Source organism: Emys orbicularis, chromosome 8 (assembly GCF_028017835.1).
Source record: "Emys orbicularis isolate rEmyOrb1 chromosome 8, rEmyOrb1.hap1, whole genome shotgun sequence".
In the NCBI taxonomy this organism is placed as follows: domain Eukaryota; kingdom Metazoa; phylum Chordata; order Testudines; family Emydidae; genus Emys; species Emys orbicularis.
The window spans coordinates 3,476,113-3,496,047 of record NC_088690.1 but is presented as its reverse complement, the minus strand read 5'-3'; the positions used below and the strand labels follow the sequence as shown (position 1 = coordinate 3,496,047).

Here is a 19,935-nt window from a genome sequence, read left to right as displayed (position 1 = left end):
AAATAACACCAGGCATGCAGGGCTTGCTTGGGTGAGTAAGTGTTGGCAAGATTGGGCCCTTAGGGGAATTCAGAGATGATGGTTGGAAGAATAGATACTGCACAGAATAGCTCTACTTTTTTCTTTCGACTCGGCTGTTAAATAAAGCGGCTGAAGGGCTGTTTGTGTGTGGATGGTTTAAAGTGTGTCTGCGCAGATAGTCATTTCAAAGTAGAGCCACCCGATTGGCGTCTGTTCGAGCAGAGCTCTGTTTGTAGCTTTCCAATGGGACGTGTATGTTACAGGTCTTCCCCAGCCGGCGGGGACAATAGCAACAGGCACATACCAAGGAAGATTCATTCTGGAGCAGCGTCTGTGTATTTCGTTTTGGATGATTTAAGCTGAACACTGCGGAGACCGGACCTGGTGATTATAGAGCGGTGTGCAGGGGCGGAGAGGGGCATCAGTTCTGCAGAGCTGGCAGTTACTTGGACCCAAGGTGTAACTGATTAGCGTGTCGTTGTCCTGGAATGAGGCAGCATCCTACCTATCAAGCTATCCCTGCTCCCCTCCGATCGGCCCGCTGCCAACTCGTTCAGTTCTCAGACACCTTTGTGGTTTCTCCTAGGCTGGGCCACGTGCTTGGCAGGCGCTCCCCAGAAACCCACAAAGCCATCTCAGTATCCACCTTCAAATGCCACTTCAAAACTCCTTCACCCTGGCTCCTACCAAAACCTGGCCACAGTTAAGCTGCTGGTGTGCAGAGACAACTGCCCGTCGTGCTGACCAATATCATCTCATTTGTTCCCTGTGCTGCCCCGTCCGTCTGCGTGTATCCATCTGTCCTCCCTTGCCCTATATTTAGATTATACGCGCCTTGGGGCAGGAACTGTCTGTCTGTTCTGTTTGTACAGCACCTGGCAGGGTGGGGCGCTGGTCCTTGACTACGGCTCCTCGGAGCTACAATAATACAAATAATTATGCAGTCCATGGACTCAGTCCTCACCAAATAGTTACATTTTGGTGATGTTTTTTGGAATGCACAGATGCTTGCAGATATTCACACCATTGTGAATATGTGTTGGTGGCCATTTGCAAAGCTAAAATTGCCTTTCTTGATTTTTTTTCCCCCTCTCTCCCAGGATTCCACCTGAGCGGGACAGTAACGGAGCCGGCAACAGCGACAGAACCAGAGATGACCTATAAAGTCGCCATCAGCTTCGACCGCTGCAAGATCACTTCCGTGACGTGCGGCTGTGGGAACAAGGACATTTTTTACTGCGCACACGTGGTGGCGCTCTCGCTGTACAGGATCCGCAAGCCAGAGCAGGTCAAACTCCGTCTTCCCATCTCAGAGACCCTTTTCCAGATGAACAGGGACCAGCTACAAAAGTTTGTTCAGTATTTAATCACAGAACACCACACCGAGGTACTGCCAACTGCCCAGAAACTGGCGGATGACATCCTGTCCTCCAACTCCGAGATCAACCAAACGCATGGTAATTCTTAACGGCTTGTTTGACGACTTGCAGTAATATCTTTAGGCTCGGGGGCGGGCGATAGAGATTGCACAGTAGTGGACGCGGCCTTGCCTGTCTGCTTCTGCCCAGAGAGAGATGAAAAGGAACAAATTAAATTGACAGCCAAGCGCCTGCGTTAGTATCACATCGGCATTCGACGTTTGTATCTGCTTTGGTCTCTGTTGTTGGCTGCATGTTTATTCATTGGCCAGTGGATCACACAGACAGATACAACCAAGGGTCATAGATGATGTGCGATAAATAGCACAGACTAGAGGGGCAGGGGGACGGCTGCATGTGTTTGTCTCCTCTAAGGAGTCCTTGATGGGTTAAAGCACAGGACGGAGTCAGGAGAACGGTTTGATTCCCGGCTCCGCTCTGGCCAGCTCACCTAACCCTGGGAAATCTTGGCAAATGCTCACTCTTCCCATCCCCGGCTGTGCTCCACCAGCGTCAGCAGTGTGCGGAGCCCCGGTGCAGCACCATGGGAGCTGTGCCAGCCCAGAGCTACGTTAGAAGATGCTTCAAACATTGCCATCTTCTCTGGGGCTAACCCTGTGGTAGCCAAGTGTTGATGAGGCGTTAATCTCTCCAGGCATCTATTTGCCAAGTGTAAAATGAGAATAGCAATCCCGCCCTACTTCAGCAGGGGTGGGGGGAGTTGGTGAGGCTCAGTTCACATTTATAATGTGCTTCGAGAGCCTCCTCTGGAAGGTACTGTATAGGTGAGTATTAGTAATGATGCTTTTGGTCCAGCGATCTGAGCGCAAGGGTTAGTGCCAGGATCTCATTCGTTCTAATCCAGCTTCTGACGTGGCCTTGAGCCAGACACGACCAGGTTTTTCAGAGATGCAGAGCATCTCCAGCTCCCTTTGACTTTAGTGGGGGCTCGGGATGCTCCGCACCTCTGACTATCAGACCAGGAGTTACTGTGTCTATTCCTCCAGCTGGAAAGAGAAGTTGATAATACTTCTCTGCTGCATAAGGGTATTGTGGGGATGAACGTGTGTAAAATGCTGTGAAGATGGAAAGTCCAATATAAGGGTAAGTAGGATCAAAACTGGTCTGAATCCCTGTGTAGAGCAAAGTTGCTCACGTTTAAGCAAAAAATGGTGGCAACTCTCTCTTCTCGCTCTGAACCTCACCGTTGGGGTGTAGCTGGTGAGAGAGCCGTTTCGTAGCACTTCTTTCTCCAGAGTAGGAAGAGCGCGAAGACCCTGTACGAGGGGAATTCGTTTGTTGCTGTAGTCAGCAGATAGCAGCCAACATCGTGTTGATTCCAAGTCTTGTAAAAATACAGATGCTGTTTTTTAGTTAGTGTCTATATTTTAAAGTTTGGAGTGGTGAAATATTCTTTTAAAAAATTCATTCTCTCTCTCTCTCTCTCTCTCTCTCTCTCTCTCTCTCAGTATGTGTGTGTGTGTGTGTGTGTGTACACACACACACACACACACACACACACACACACACTAACAAATTACCTTGTTCTGACAAAGCAACACATGCTTACTAAATGTAGGTGTGTGATTAGCTATCCAAAGATTCATGAATGAGATAGCTCTGATGCCAAAACTTAAATATCACATGCCTTCATCCTTGGAGATGACACAGACACGGTTCCTGGAATAGAGAGAGAGATCCATAATGCTTTGACAAACCCTAAATCAGTCGATCTCTCCCACTGCACCAGGATTCAAAACAAGGCTCAAAGAACTTAAGATAAATCATCAGTTCCCTCAGATGACTCGGAGTCTAAAGGGCCCAGTAGAAAATTTTAGTGTTCTAAGGTGCCTGTTGCCCAGGTTTTAGCTTGGGAACCGGATCAGTATTGCAAACTTTTATTAGTACGCAATGCACTCTGGATGCCACCAATAACGCACTGCAGTAATGCAGTGATACGGAACGGGCATCTTGAGCAACAAGGCCTAAGGCAAGGAACCCAGGAAGTTCTGCAGCCTCCATCTGAAGGGGTTATGTGTACCAGATTGCGAGTACACCAGAGTTCTGCAATGGCTGAAGCTGACAGCAATCTGAAGTAGGCCTAGTCTATTTTTCCCTTGCCCTGCCCTTCCTTGCCCAAACACGTGCCAGCCTAGGACAATCTCTCTGTATTCTTGAAGCTGGGTGATTTAAAAATTTGTAGATTTTTTTTTGTTCACCCACCTCTTTGAGAAGTTGATTCCATTCCCCTGAAAGTTCTATCATATGGCTATACTTGAAATGGTACTTTTAAGACGTATTCCCCAATCCCCCCCCGCCCCCGGTCGTTCCTGGTCTTGTCTGACTGAAACCCTCCGGGTGCCAAGATTTAGTCCCCTTCATGGTGTTAAGTCGGGGGAGGCTTTCAGCATGTCAGCCTCTACAGCCTGAGGTTACTTCATCTTGGAGAAGGAGCTGTCTGCCCTGAAATCCCACCTTTCTGTGAAGAGAGAGCGTTCACATATCAGATCAGTGTTAAATCTTCCCTGCCTGGCTCTGCTCACAGAAGAAGCTGCTTTTTGTAGAGGTGTATGTATCGATCAGCTCGCCCTGGGTGTCCAGCCCCTGTGATTCACCCTTACTAACCAGCCTCGTTCTGAGCTGTCAACCTTCAGCGCTGTGAGTCATGCGGGGGCAGCATCGTCTAGTGATGAGTGCAAGCAGCTGGGGATTGGGTGTGTTCTGAGTTGCTGGGTGAGCGTAGGCCCGTCACGTGACCTCGGTGAAGTGTGACTCTCTTGCCCCATTTATAAAATAGGGATGATAATGTTCACATTCCTCCCAGAGTTCCTCAGCGCATTCGGAGCAGTCAGCATGGAGCGTCGTGTCCGGCAGCCCATGTGGGTGTGTTAGTATTAGGGCTTGTTCCTGTTACTGTCAGGGAGCCGGGGCGGTTAATTTCCATATTGGGCTTAGATCTGCTCAAATCCCCTCCCTAGCGGGACATAGCATTCCAGGGATGTAGCTTAACAGTGACGAACCATGGCATCGTGAGGGTTCGATCGAACCGGGGCTGCCGAAGGTGCCCCTCATCATCCCTGTCAGTGACTGTCGGTCTGTTTCGCTACGTCAGGCGTGGGCTCGAATGGAACCTTGCAAAGACTCATAATGAAAGTGTCTCACCCTCTTAAACCCGTCCATGTTCTGAGGCTTCTCTGGCAGTTTTAATAAGGTGACCACAGAGACTTTCATTATGAGCATTGTCCCCCAGGGGGAGTCTCATGGGCTTGCAGTAAAAGTCAACGTGACCCCCAGAGGTGGCACAAAATGGTGGGCTTGCTGTCATTAACGCTGCAGCTCAAACTCCGTTTCTTGTCCTTTCTCCTCAGCAGTCTGCCTCGGGTGGTAACAGCCCTCACGCAGCCGGCGGCAGCAAGGGAGAGCTGCTAAAGGGGCAGACCGAGTTGGTTGTGGCCGTTTCTACTGTGGTACAAGCTAAAGCTACTGGAAGTCTTTCTCTCTCCTTCAGCCCCCGCGCCCCCTGCTCTCCCTGTTGGGAGGGTTTCTTATCACTCCGGCTAGCTGCCTGCCCTCTTCCTCCCCCTCTGGGTGAGCTGATGGACCCATTCCCAGCTCCTGAGAGCTCACGGAACTCGAAGTTGTGCTTTTCACAGAGGGGCCGATGATTTTGGTTGGTGCTATACAGAACACGAGATCATGGTTCTGCCCCAAGGCAGTCTACGGCGACAGAGTTAGGTAACAAGAAAGCACATGGTGCAGATGCAGGAGGGAGAGCCGTTTTGTTTTGTGTGTGGGGGGGGGTTTCTCTAGCAGTGGTTCCTCAAATGGGGGGATTAGCTGATGCCACACGAGAGAAGTGTGTCTTTGAGGAGGTAACGGAGGGGGAAAGATTAGGAGAATCTTTACACTGGACTGGGGAAGTGTGTTCCAAGTGAAAGGGTATTGCGGGAGAAGGCTATGAAGCAGTGAAGTGTCCAGATTCATTCTCAGAGTAAAGGGGCTCAGGAACGCAGTAGTAGGAGATGGAGTCCAGAGGGCTCTGAATAGCAACAGTGGAACACTGGCAACGCTGGTCAGTTTTCACTACTGCAGCAGGACGAAGGTCTGAGCAGCAGCAGAAGCGTTGGCTGACAGTCATTCTGCAGACTCAGGAAGGCAACTCTGCATGAGTTTCTTTGGTTCACGTTTGGAAGCTAGCTCTGAAAAAGATCTGAAGGTCATCGTGGCTCATCCACTGAACATGAGCACCCAGTGTCACGCTGTGACCAAAGGAGCTAATGCGAGCCTGGGATGCATCAACAGGGGAATCTTGAGTAGGAGCAGAGAGGTTATTTTACCTGTCTCCATGGCAATGGTGCTACCGCTGCTGGAATCCTGTGTCTGGTTCTGGTGCCCACAGTTCATGAAGGATGTTGGTAAATGGAGTGGGGTCAGAGAAGATCAAAGGATTAGAAAACCTGCCTTCTAGCGATAGCTGCAAAGAGCTCAATCTCCTAGCTTCACAACGAGAAAGGTAAGGGGTGACTTGATCACAGTCTCTAAGTACTTACATGGCGAACAAATATTTCATAACAGGCTCTTCAGTCTAGCCGGGAAAGCTCTAACACCGACCCAATGGCTGGAAGTTGAAGCTAGACAAATGCAGACTGGAAATAGGCTATCGCTTTTTAATGATGAGAGTAATTAACCGTTGGAACAATTTACCAAGGGTCGAGGTGGATTCTCCATCACTGACGATTTTTCAATCAAGACTGGATGCTTTTCTAAAAGCTCTGCTCTAGGAATTATTGTGGGGCGATTTTCTGGCCCGTGTTATACAGGGGGTCAGACTAGATGATCACAATGGCCCCGTCTGGCCTTGGAATCTACGTATCCATAAGCACCTCAGTGTATTTAAACCGAAAGGGCAGGTCTGGTTCTTCAACCCCTGCCAGAAGATTGGGGTTTGGATCAGCACTTGTTAGTAGGGGGCACAAATAGGTTACTGCTGGGGAAGGGGAGGAGCTAGATGGCTTAAACAGATCTTTCCCATTCCAGCTTCCCCCTCGCAGCTCTGACCACATCAGCCCTTCGTCAGATCCCTTCCATTGCCTTCTGCATGAAGCTGAAGCTTCTCATCCTGACCTTCAAGCCTCTGTCGCAGGGCTTTGGGCTAGAACGGAGGGTGAACGTTTCAAGCCTCTCATGGTGTTAGTCTCGCTGGCAACATCACCCCTGCAGAGGCAGGCGCTAGGAGGGGGTTGATACGGGGCACGCCTCTCCCTGGAGCATTGCATTTACACGTATCTGTCCCTCGAGGTGTCTGTCAGTTCGGCTCTTGGTCAGCCCGTGCGGCGGTGAAACCCTCCCTCTTCCTTCCCTTGATTTATTTAGCGTGTGCCTAGTTGTCTAGCCAAGCGATGGTATCTGCAGTGGCGTGATGCAGTTCTTCTAGGCCACCAGTGAACCTAGTCAGCAGGCATTCCTCGACAACGTGCGGCATCGTCTGTGTGGCGCCGTGGCTGCACAAAGGGCTGTCACAAAGGCCCCAGCGATACTGGTTGGCTGCACAGAGACCTTGCCCGGTCCGGAACCTGTTCAACAGGGACCACTGGCGACGGGGCAGGTCAGAACCAGGCAGGCAGATTGTGAGGCCGGCGACGAGGGACTGGCTGGGCATTATGACAGATCCATTCCTCTCGTCAGAGTGTTTCCACCCTAACATCCCGGCGTGGCGGATGAGACCATAATGGGCGACGTGACGGCAAACGTGCGGCTGGTGGTTTAAAAAGGTCATTGTGCAGCAGCAGGCTTGGGCTGGCGCATACGTTCTCCAGTAACTTGCCTCTCAGCTGATAGGAGGAGGAGCGATATTGCTTAGAACTGGAGTCATGGGAGTGGAGTCGGATGCAGGGTGCCAGAGATGATGCGCACGGTGGCATGTAACTGCGTGCGTGAGATGTGTGGTTTCCCATCCTGTTTAAACATGGTTCCGGCTAACGCAGCTAGAGCAGCTGCACCATCAATTCTTCTGCCATTGCTGGTAGGAGGGGAGCTTCCAGGACTACTGCTCTGACCTGACTCAGTTTCAGTTACTGTATTCGCCTGGTATGCTGGGTCACTTGTCTAAATCCTCAGGCTTCCTTAGAAAACCTCATCTGATCTCGTTTAGTTTAAAGAAAGAGAGGCGGTTTGAGAGACCCATCAAAAGACATGACTCTCCACGCCTCCACTTCTCTGCTATTTTTATCTCTTGTTATAGGTCATTTGCTTTCCTGGTGCCTGTTTTTCCCCTTGAGTGTTTGTCTGGGGGGCTTTCATTCACTTCTGTTTTCTCTCCAAACGTCAGAGAAGCAGCCCAGCGGGCTCTCCGTGAGGCCCCATGTGCAATCATAAGACATTCCTCCTGGGCTTTGGGGCAGGCCATGGCTTAGCCGGCTTTGAGATCGGCTTCAGGTTTTCTTCCTGAGCTGTCAGGTCCTAGGGCAAGTGCCTCAAGACACTTTTGACCTCCCTCAAAGCTTCCAATCCGTCCACGCGAGGTTGGCTGGGAAGCCCCTTAGCAGAAGTCCTGAGCACCCTAGGTAGGAGCTGAGATTCAGACCGTGCTTCAGTGCAGATCCACCAGCAGCAGCCTGGTGGTTCTGTTTGGCTCCTCATGGCTGGAGAAGGCGCTGCCTTCCTAGCCTGTGTTCAGAGAGGTTTTGCTCCGTTTCCAGATTTTAAAAAAAATCTTTTCCTTCTCTTTTTACCCAGATTTTTTTATTGCCCCCCCCCTTTTTTTTTAGCACTTGCCTATTAAATCTCTCCCATCCCAAGTACCGATGTGGCCGAGGGCGTCTCTCTCACACACAGGCACAGCCAGACGCCAGTCTCATTCAGTCCCCTTATCGTGTGCCGTGACTGTGTAGTTGCAAGCTTGTGACTTTTTGCAAAGAGAAGGAAGGAGGGGAGGGGCTGAGGGCTGCTGCAGTCCTTTACATTCTGCAGAATACTCTGTCCAGGCAGCTGGAGCAACCGAGGCTGCAGCATGTGGCTTTGAGCTACTACAGTGATGAGGGATGTTTAAATCCCTAGACAAATACATTTGAAAGCAGGGGGCTGGGAGAGGAAACCAGCGTGGAAACACAGTGGATCATCAGATGTCCCAGAAGCAACACCAGTGAGCCCCAGGATAGCACATTCTCTGATCCATACATAGACCTACCGTCTGAACCGCCATGAGGCCAGGCCTTCTGCTTTATCCCCTTTATTCCTCCCCTACCCGTCCCTCTCCTGGCCCAAGCAACCCCTTTCTCAGTCTCTTTTTGTGACCGCTTCTGCATTTGGTTACGCGCTTCCTGGGCAGGCACATGGCTGTGGAGCTAGGCAGGGGTTGTTGGCCTTTCTTTCACACCTCTGACCCTCTTTGGGTGAAGGACTCCCTGCCACCTGCAGCCAGTCAGAAGGCATTGCAAGTGGCAGGCACAACCTCAGAGGAACGCCAGAAGAATCACATTAGGAAGCACTTGTCGGAGAACTTGGCCGTGCTCAAGCACTTGGGGTATCGACACGAGGGTCCTGTGGCCTTTGGAGGCTAGCCAGGAAATATCTGAATATTCATTGGTGGTCTGCTTTTCTCCCGTCCACCTGCCGTGTGAATGACTCTCTTCCTTGTAATCATGTGAACAGAGCTAGGTTCCAACTGCATTCCACAGCCAAACGCCGTGGAAATTTGGCCACTTACGTTCCGAGATGGAATTGGGTTTTCTCCAGATCTAGCAACTGATTTAGCCATTTGTTTCATCTTCTCTTTAACCAGGTTGATAGCTTTGATTCTCTAGTCTAGCTTTGTTTCCCAGAAGGAGACCTCTGGGGGAGGGATAGCTCAGTGGTTTGAGCATTGGTCTGCTAAACCCAGGGTTGTGAGTTCAATCCTGGAGGAGGCCCTTTAAGGGATCTGGGACAAAAACAGTACTTGGTCCTGCTAGTGAAGGCAGGGGGCTGGACTCAATGACCTTTCAAGGTCCCTTCCAGTTCTATGAGATAGATATATCTCCATATATTATCTTTCTTACGTGGATGGGAAATTCTTAAGCGTTGAGGCTGGAGTAATGGATGGGACTGTTTGGCTGGCGCTAGTTGGACCAATTTCATGTGTAACTGTACTTCCGAAGTCTGTGTGATGGGTTTGCACCCTTTCCAGGGGAGATGTGTGGTGGTGGTTCCTTAAATCTTGATCTTGTAGGAAATCTGTCAAGCGTATCTGAAAACAGGGTTTTTAGAACAGGAATGTTGCTATAGTATCTAAGCAGCATTTTAAGCAGACTCGAGACCTGCTTTCCATGCTGTTCCCTGGTAACTTGGAGGCCGGACAAAGAACCACCCTTCGGTTTTACTTACGTCACCACATTCTACTGGCTAGGTTACCGCAATGTTAAAATTGGCAATATACAATTGAGTGTTCCTATCATTAATATTTAAACATTTCACAAATCCCATTATTTACTCTTAAATGTTTGTCTATTTCCCCAGTGTAACTGGTAATACATTATCTGCTCTTCCCGGTCGTCTGTGTAGGAGTCTGATATTACAAACACCCTCTATGAATCTTTTATATTAATGCAAAATAAATTCACAAGTAATAACTAGATATTTATTTTGAAGTGCAAGAAGTATGTTACTATTCAACTGAAATCTAAAAATTGGATGTGAAACCTGGGTGACTTGTTATGGTGGAGGGGGACAATGTTACATACAAAATCCACTCACACGCTTCTTCTTTCTTGCCATCATGTTTTTGTTTAGAGCAGTGACCATTATAACCGATTGCCGGATGGAAATCACGGCCGTGCTACTCGTGACCCCTGGATCAGTCCAGTTTTGCATATTTTTAAACGATCCTCTTGTTCATTACTCTTGGGTTTAAACTTTAAACCCGGTGGCCGCATTTTTCAGAGACGCTGAGTGTGCACAGTTCCCAGCGATGTCACTTATCACTCATCACCATACCTAGCTCGTCTATACAGCCCTTTGATGTAAAGAGCCATAGCAGAGCTATGTAGTATTATTATTTACATTTACAAAGGAGGTCAGTATCACCCCCATTTTGCAGGTAGGGAAACTGAGGCATGGAAGGGAAGTGACTTGCCCAAGGTCAGCCAGCAAGCCAGTGGCAGAGCCGGGAATGGAACCCAGGTCTCCTGAGTCCCAATCCAATGTCCAGTCTGTTAGTCCGCACTGTTTCCCTAGGAACATGGGAATTGTCAGACTAGATCGGACCCGAAGTCCATCTACCCAGGATACTGTCTCCAACAGTGGCCAGTGCCAAATGCTTCAGAGGAAGGTCTAGGAACCCCACAGTAGGCCGATGTGGGTACTCTGCCCCCTATGTAGCTCTCTTCCTAATCCCTTGGTTTGGGTCCTGAAGTACAAGTTTTTTATATCCTTCAACACTTTTTTTGGTTAGCAATATCTATTACAACTCTGGGTATTCTTGTTATCCATGTGAACATCCAGTCTTTCTTTGATCTTGCTAAATACTTGGCCTCATTGACTTCCTGTGGCAATGAGTTCCACAGTTTAATTGCACATTGTATGAAAAAGTATTTCCTTTTATCAGTTTTAAATCTGTCGCCTTTCAATGTCATTGACAGCCCCCTTGTTCTTGTGTTAGGAGACATTGGGTCTGTCTACACGGGGATAAAAGCCCCACGGCTGGCCTGGGTCAGCTGACTTGGGCTCACGGGGCTAAAAATGGCCATGTAGACATTCAGGCTCAAGGCGGGACCCTCCACCCTTGCAGGGTCCTAGAGCCTGGGCTCCAGCCTGAGCCCAAACATCTAAACAGCAATTATTCAGCCCCTGATCCTGAGCCCTGTGAGCCCAAGCCAGCTGACCGAGGCCAGCTGCGGGGTTTTTATCCCAGTGTAGACATACCCGTTGAGAGCAATGGGTGCTCAGAACGTTACAAACCAGGGCATGAGAGGAAGGTCTGGCCCAGTGGTTAGACATGGGAGACCCAGGTTCAGGTCCGTGCTCTGCCTCAGACTCCCTGTATGACCTTGAGCCATCCACTTGGTCTCTCGGTGTCTCTGTGCAGTGGGATAGCAGCACTTCTTTACCTCTGTCCAGGGGTGGTGTTTGGATAAATACATTGCAGGCAGGAGGGGCTCAGGGACTGTGGTGATGGCGTCCAGATAAGTGCCTGAGATAGGTCAGAGGTCCCTGGCTCTGGGTAATCAGACCTCTCTCTCTCTCTCTCTCATTCATTAGTGGGCGGGGAGAGGAGCTAACCAGGAATACAGACGAAAGATGTTTAAACTCCAGCCCGGGGTTGAGCCAAAAGGGTCTCAGTCCCTTGGGCCTGTTCCTTCAGCCAAAGTCGTAGGGTTTGGCCATTGGTGTCAGTGGAATCAGGATCAGCCCGTTGTCTCCAGTTGAACATCAGGAGCACCACACGGATGCCTTTGGACTTAGCCAGTGTCTGTTCATGTCCTTGCTACTGTTTTAAATTCTGCCCCAATGATATTGTCCCATTGATTATAAATTCTGCTGCTGAGGAAATAGCAATCAGTATCTTCCTTGGGTAGAGTACAGTGTATGTCTCGGGCTTGGCTGGGAAGTCCCGCACGCATTGATTGCTAGCAAGAATTAAAGGAGGTTTTTAAAGGGGGTGTATAAAAGACAAGTAATTACATCTTATCGGGTCAAATGTGTTCAGTATCTCACTCGACAGGTCGCAAAGTGGCTTCATTTTGTTGCCCTCTCCTCAGAAGCAGTTATGTGGCTCCACCAGAAGTATTAGAATTGGACTTTAGAGGGGTTGTTTTCGATCCGTTGATGTAGCAACAGCGACTGTCTCTCGTCGTTTTCAAAGAGGCCCTCTCTGGGGGTTGAGTGCTCTCGGGATCTGGCCCATTGCCCGGTGCGGGAGCTGACTGGATGGCGTGCTGGGCTAGTTCCTACAGGTGGAGAACCTGCAGGAAACTCTCTGTGGCCCAGCCATGATCAGGAAGATCAGAGCTGCCTTTCCTAGCCAGCCGGTCGTGACAGTAGAGATGTGCTTTCCTGGTCGCATTCCTGCAGAGCAGAGAATACGTCATACAGCTTTACTTGGAAACGTGTTAGCGATTGCTGGCCGTGCGGTGTCCTGCTGTTCCAGCGCTGACCCCCTTACTCACTCAGGAGTGAAAATAAGCATGAGAGAAGTAGGTTAAAGTTCAGCGGCGCATGCTCCAGGCTCACGGATTTTTCATTGTCACCATTTTTCACTGAGGAATTTCTGTTGAGCCCTTTTGCTCTATGGAACCAAAACAGTCGCGCCCAGGGAGTCGGAGGGTTTTGTTATCTAATGTCAAGCATCCAGATGCAGAGATGCTGATAATTTGTACAAAGTAGCAGCATTGTTCGGCTGCTCACAAAGCTGCCTTTGAAGAATGTGAAAGGTTTTAAAATACTGTATATTTGTGGTTAGCGCAAATCGACAGCCGCGCCGAGATGCAAAATGTTTTTTAATTTAACAGCTGAGTGCTGCGGAATAAATATTGCTTTGTGCTCGAGAGACACAAACTGCATTTTATCTAGTGGCTTCTGAGAAAAAAAATCCTGTCAACTGGGTCTTTCATCTCTAAGCTTAGCTCCTTTTGACTTTGCAAGGAATGTCTTGGAAGCTGCCGTATTCGGGTATCTTCCATGCAAATGGTAAACTGTGCTGGGCATATCAGCTGTGCTGCCAGCTGCTGTTCTCCACCAGCTCCGTAACTGTAACCTAGTTAGTGTGAGCCTGCAACGCAAGGGACGGTCATTGACGGTGGGTATGAACGTAGCAAAGCAGATAGAAGAATTTGAAATACAAAAAGGAGAACGAGAGAGGTGTGAAGGGAAAACCAGATCCTCCTCTTTCTTTCTCTAAGACACTACTATTTTTCCCTTTGAAATATCCTGATTCAGCTGTTAGAAAATATGGCTCGTCCCCTGCAAACCTCGCTCACACAAGCAGATCTGCTGAAGTCGATGGGGCCACTCGTGAGAGTGAGGACTGCTTGTCTGAGGAAGGTTTGCAACAATTGGGGCAAACAGAAATCTCCAACCACTAGGAAGAGCCAGAGGAAAACCTCAGCCGTCTGCTGTAGTGACATTGTCCCTATCCTCTTTGTATTTAAAAGAAACCAGATTCACTCCTTATCTTTTCTTTAACCTTGCTTGGCAGAGGAGCGTGGGGGGGAGTTGGGTTCATTTTATCCCTCTCCACCACCAGTTTGGTTTGTCATCTTGGGACCTGATCCTGCCAGTGGATCCACACAGACACCAGAACGCTTCCTGGCACAGGACTCACCTGGATATAATTGCAGGATCAGGGTTTTGGAGTGTGACCTGAGTCCTTAGATGGCTAACCCCGAACATTCCCAAAGCCTTTGACTTCTCCCCTGGGGTCTGTTCTCCCCTTTCACTCACTTCGCGGGGGAGTTCCCTTCCACTCCTAGTCAGTGACCTGTTCGCGTCCCCTGGCCTAGGTTGGTGACAGACAAGGAGAAACACAAGCATTCACTGACCATTACAAAATGAATCATGAAAAGTTTTTGGTGGTGGTAGAACCTGTAGAGGGCTTGATGCTCGTTTCTCTCTCTTTGTTAACAAGCGCCACATTTCAGGCCTCATGCCGGCAGGCAGCATCTCCTGCAAGTCATTGGGCCTCTTCCACTGGGGAAGCATGCGAGGGGAGAGCGCCCGGGTCTGGCGTCTGCAACTATAAACGTGATCGCCTCCCTTTCCACAGGTGCGCCAGACCCCACCGCTGGGGCCAGCATCAATGATGAAAACTGCTGGCATTTGGACGAGGAGCAAGTGAGAGAACAAGTGAAGCTGTTCCTGTCTCAGGGAGGGTACTACGGCTCCGGGAAGCAGCTCAACTCCATGTTCGCCAAGGTGAGCCGTTGGTTACTCTTTTCCTCGTGGAGTTCTCTGGTGCTTGTCCCCACGTGAGGCTTCTCCACCACCACCACCCTGCGCTCGGCTGGGAATCGTTGTGTGAGGGTTGGGCTTTCAAAGGCACAGCTTGGCCCTCTATTGACATAGCATGTTGTCCATACACTGTCCGTTCCATGCCATGCTCTCCCCACTAGGCTGCCCAGAGTGCTCCAGGAAGTGGCTTCCTCCTCGCCCCCAGGTCCCCTGCCAGCGCGGGATGGGGGAGGGCGGCCAAGCTGTGCATCCAGGAGCAATACAAGTGAACGCTTGTGGATGGTTGCGTGTGCTTGCAAAGGCAGGTCGCGCAGTTAGTTCAGCTCCCGTCGTTAAGTGTCGGCTCCAGATCTTTCATGAGTCCGAGCCCAATAAAACAGCAGTTCTGTAGCCTGGGATGGACATGCCGCCTCAAACGGTTCTGAGGGCTGGGCTGGGCTCGTCAGAGCCCCGTTGAAAGAATCTTGGGTAAGTTACTGTCCCTCTAGTAGCCTGGATGGGTGACCACGGGTTGCCTAGAGCAGTGGTTCTCAACCAGGGGTACGTGGACCCGTGGGGGTACCCAGAGGTCTTCCAGGGGGTACATCAACTCATCTAGATACTTTCCTAGTTTTACAAGGGCCACATAAAAAACACTAGCAAAGTCAGTACAAACTAAAATTTCATACAGACAGTGACTTGTTTATACTGCTCTATATACGATACACTGAAACGTAAGCACACTATCTCTATTCCAATTGATTTATAGTATAATTCGATGGTAAATGAGGAAGGCAGCAGTTTTTCAGTAACAGTTTGGCTGGGACACTTCTGTATTTTTATGTCTGATTTTGTAGCAACTCGTTTTTAAGCGAGGTGAAACTTGGGGTCCACAAGACACACCAGGCGTCTGGAAAGGTTGAGCCACTGGCCTAGAGGTAGCACAGCATCCTACTGTCCTGCCGGCTAATGTGATCCTGGTGAGATGGAGCGTGTCTACGAAGAGCCTGAGCGTGTCTTTAAAAACCGTCTCTTCTCCAGCTGACCCCTCCCGTCTCTAACCTAAGGACTTCTCCCGACCTCTTCCTCCCTCCCCGCTTCAGGTCCGTGAGATGCTGCGCATGAGAGATTCCAACGGCGCCAGGATGCTGACGTTAATAACGGAGCAGTTCATGGCGGATCCCCGGCTCTCCCTCTGGAGGCAGCAGGGAACGGGCATGACGGACAAATGCAGGCAGCTCTGGGATGAGCTGGGTAAGTTTCCCATCTCGCAAAGAACAGCAGGGCTGTAGGTTTGTTAGATCAGTTGGGCTGGGAAGGGCGGGAAAGAGTTTGTCTTAGCAGAGCGACCTGAAAGTCCGTAAGTACCCAGCACTGTCTGACTCCGCACAGCCGTCCTACGGGCCCTAACGGGCTGCAGAAGGCTAGACAGGTGCTAGGCAGTAAGGGGAAGGGTGAGTTTCATAGCAATCGATCAGACAGAAATTAATTTCTTTTTCCCCCTGATTTAGCTTCTCCGCTTTAGAAATAACCAACCAACCCACCCCTGTTCTACCCAGGAGAGGAACCGGTGTTAGGGTGTAGGTGACTGTGTTGACAGCTGCTCGGCTAAATGTCTGCCCAGCGAAGTCAGTGAGCGGCAAGTCCTAGAGGCTGCTGTGGGAACAACTTGGCTTGTGGCTTAACCATGGGGGTAGGGAAGGAAGTTCGTCTGGCTGGCTAGAAATCTCGGAGTAGACTTTGGTTTGGGGCTGGCAGCTCTGGCAGGGGGCGTCATGCCCCGCTCCCTTTAGCCGTCTGCCTGTTGGAGCTCCCTGCTCTGCCTTCGGCAGAGAAACCCGTTCAAAGGTTTGGGCGGTGGCTGAGGTCAGAGGAGCTTTGCGGGGGTCCACACCATTTGTTGCCATGGGCCGGAATTAGTGTTACTAGCGAGCCCTAATCTGCAAGGAGAGAGGCGGCTTCTTCAGCTTTGTCCGGGGGAGCAAAACTTTTCCCCATGACAGGCAGTGGGGGCAGGTCACCAGTGTGTGGGGGAGGGAGTGACGCTTTTCCCCATGACAGGCAGTGGGGGCAGGTCACCAGTGTGTGGGGGAGGGAGTGACGCTTTTCCCCATGACAGGCAGTGGGGGCAGGTCACCAGTGTGTGGGGGGAGGGAGTGACGCTTTTCCCCATGACAGGCAGTGAGGGCAGATCACCAGTGTGTGGGGGAGGGAGTGACGCTTTTCCCCATGACAGGCAGTGAGGGCAGGTCACCAGTGTGTGGGGGAGGGAGTGACGCTTTTCCCCATGACAGGCAGTGGGGGCAGGTCACCAGTGTGTGGGGGAGGGAGTGACGCTTTTCCCCATGACAGGCAGTGGGGGCAGGTCACCAGTGTGTGGGGGAGGGAGTGACGCTTTTCCCCATGACAGGCAGTGGGGGCAGATCACCAGTGTGTGGGGGAGGGAGTGACGCTTTTCCCCATGACAGGCAGTGGGGGCAGGTCACCAGTGTGTGGGGGAGGGAGTGACGCTTTTCCCCATGACAGGCAGTGAGGGCAGATCACCAGTGTGTGGGGGAGGGAGTGACGCTTTTCCCCATGACAGGCAGTGGGGGCAGGTCACCAGTGTGTGGGGGAGGGAGTGACGCTTTTCCCCATGACAGGCAGTGGGGGCAAGTCACCAGTGTGTGGGGGAGGGAGTGACGCTTTTCCCCATGACAGGCAGTGGGGGCAGGTCACCAGTGTGTGGGGGAGGGAGTGACGCTTTTCCCCATGACAGGCAGTGAGGGCAGATCACCAGTGTGTGGGGGAGGGAGTGACGCTTTTCCCCATGACAGGCAGTGGGGGCAGGTCACCAGTGTGTGGGGGAGGGAGTGACGCTTTTCCCCATGACAGGCAGTGAGGGCAGATCACCAGTGTGTGGGGGAGGGAGTGACGCTTTTCCCCATGACAGGCAGTGGGGGCAGGTCACCAGTGTGTGGGGGAGGGAGTGACGCTTTTCCCCATGACAGGCAGTGGGGGCAGGTCACCAGTGTGTGGGGGAGGGAGTGACGCTTTTCCCCATGACAGGCAGTGGGGGCAGGTCACCAGTGTGTGGGGGAGGGAGTGACGCTTTTCCCCATGACAGGCAGTGGGGGCAGGTCACCAGTGTGTGGGGGAGGGAGTGACGCTTTTCCCCATGACAGGCAGTGGGGGCAGGTCACCAGTGTGTGGGGGAGGGAGTGACGCTTTTCCCCATGACAGGCAGTGGGGGCAGGTCACCAGTGTGTGGGGGAGGGAGTGACGCTTTTCCCCATGACAGGCAGTGGGGGCAGGTCACCAGTGTGTGGGGGAGGGAGTGACGCTTTTCCCCATGACAGGCAGTGGGGGCAGGTCACCAGTGTGTGGGGGAGGGAGTGACGCTTTTCCCCATGACAGGCAGTGAGGGCAGATCACCAGTGTGTGGGGGAGGGAGTGACGCTTTTCCCCATGACAGGCAGTGGGGGCAGGTCACCAGTGTGTGGGGGAGGGAGTGACGCTGTTCAGGGTTAACCAGGGTGACTCGCTGCAGGAGGGAGCCTCGTCTATGTTTGTGAGGGTGGGAGGGATTCTCCCCAAGCTGCGGGCGATGCAGGCGCTCCGCTCCGGGGGCTGTCGCAAGCCCCCGCCCTTCCCCACAGCACGTTTACACACCCGACTTCGTTACACTCAGGTGCCCAGTCCCTTGTCTTCTGGACCGCTGCAGAGTGCCCCGCTCCGTGCAAACAGAGCACCCCTCAGTTCAGCAGTCTCCTTAGCACCAGGCACTTAGACGGGTCCATACGAAAACCAAATCACAGTTTGTTTCACAAAGCTCGAGTTCCAGATCCAAATGAAAGCAAGTGGAAGGAATTGGTTACAAGTGAAGGAAAACCCAACTTGCGGTCTAGAGCCTGTACAAGTTACTCTCCTATCTGATGAGGTATTTGTCCCCCCGTGATCCGTCCTCACAGTGCTGGTCAGTTACAGAGGCGCCATTCTGCCGGAGGTGACTCACCCCAGACACCTTGGATAACCTTGACAAGCATCACCGAGGGTAGCAAACATGGCACCTGTCTTCAAAGAGGTGTTGCCGTGATCCTGGGAAATCCTTCCCAGGAACTGTCCTTCAATGCCCGAAGAACTGGCCTGAAGCAGGGATTGGAGTGGAAGACGACATCCAGCCGAATGTGGTGTACTGGGGACAAACCGCCCGATTTCCGGGAAGGAAAACCCTGCTGCTTCGATTGAGAATTCTGACCACGGGGGGGAAAGAGAATCCGCCGGCAGCTATTAGGATTTTCAAAGAGTCTTTAATGCAGGCCAGCATGGGAGCCTGGTGAGGAAACGTCACCAGTTACAGGGTGAGATGTGACGTTCTCTGGGGATTCCTTGGAGGATTAGTGGTGAAGCTGCGACTGAGATCAGGGTCCTCTTGTGGTTGGTGCTGCCCAAGCACAAAGTTCCTGCCCTCAGAAGCTGTCAAGCTAAATAGGCAGGAGACCCCTCAGGGTGGGAGAGGTCGGGGTGGCACAGGGTACGTCTGCCCTGCACAGAAAAACCGGGGCACCGAGTCTCAGACCCCAGGTCGAGGGGCTGGGGCTGCTGGGCTAAAATTCGCAAGGTAGACATCCCCACCCGGGCTTTGAACCCTGGCGAGGAGGGAGAGTCTTGGAGTCCGGGCTCCAGCCCGAGCGGGAATGTCTACACTGCTATTTTTAGCCCCGCAGCCCCAGCCCGGGTCAATCGAGGTTTTTCTTTGCAATGTAGACATACGCACAGGGAGGGGAAGGGTCTTGCCCAGAGTCACCCAGCCAGGTCTCCTGAGTCTTAGTCGAGTGTCCGAGCCACCGGACTGCAGCTTTGTAGACTAGTGAAGAGTCAGAAAACAGAGTAGAACTAAACGGTCCATTTTCAGCATGGCAGAGGGCTAGTGGGGGGGTGCCCCACCGTGGCACGTGGGGCCTGGCACTGTGATATTTATTAGTGGTCTGGGAAGGAGCTGAGCAGTGCCATGAGCACGTTTGCAGATGACACAATGGTTGAGGCTAGCCAAAACGAGAGAAGCATCTGAGGAACATCAGAGAGACCCACCAAGGCTAGGTCAGTGCGATAGCAGCTGAAATACAAAGCCAGCAAATGCAAGGGAATGCACATTGCAAAGAAACATTTGAACGACTCCTACACATTGCTGGATTCTCACCTGGAAAAATCCAGGGATCTTTGGGGACGGCTCGGTGGAAACCTGGGCTCAGCGTGCAGCAGCGATCGAAAAGGCAAACAACCGGACAGGAAGAAGAAACATTGGAATCAAACTGTGTACAGCAAATATTATAATGGTAGTCTGTAAATCCATGGTATAGCCTCCCCTGGAATACTGTCTTCAGACCAAGTCACCTTTCAAAAGGAGACAGTGGAAATAGTGGATGTTCAGAGATTGGTGATGAAAATTATTAGTGATGTGGAGAGACTTCTGTCTGGCTTAGTGAAGGGAGGAATGAGAGGAGACGTGATGGAGATGTACCAAATAGCAGATGGTTTGTAAATCAGGCGCTGCTCTTTACTCATTCTCCTCATACAAGAGCCGGGGGAGATGCAGGGAAATTTGAAAGATAAGAAA

At 51.4% G+C, this 19,935-nt stretch overlaps 1 protein-coding gene across 1 annotated transcript in view; it reads left to right on the top strand.

Moving 5' to 3' along the window:
- The window catches only part of ZSWIM5 (zinc finger SWIM-type containing 5), a 158,230-nt gene that overhangs the window by 108,914 nt on the left and 29,381 nt on the right, over window positions 1–19,935 (top strand). The window contains exons 2-4 of the mRNA XM_065409664.1: window positions 1,122–1,478; window positions 14,176–14,324; window positions 15,443–15,593. Coding sequence (XP_065265736.1) covers window positions 1,122–1,478; window positions 14,176–14,324; window positions 15,443–15,593 — 657 coding nt within the window. The remainder of the gene's footprint in view (window positions 1–1,121; window positions 1,479–14,175; window positions 14,325–15,442; window positions 15,594–19,935) is intronic.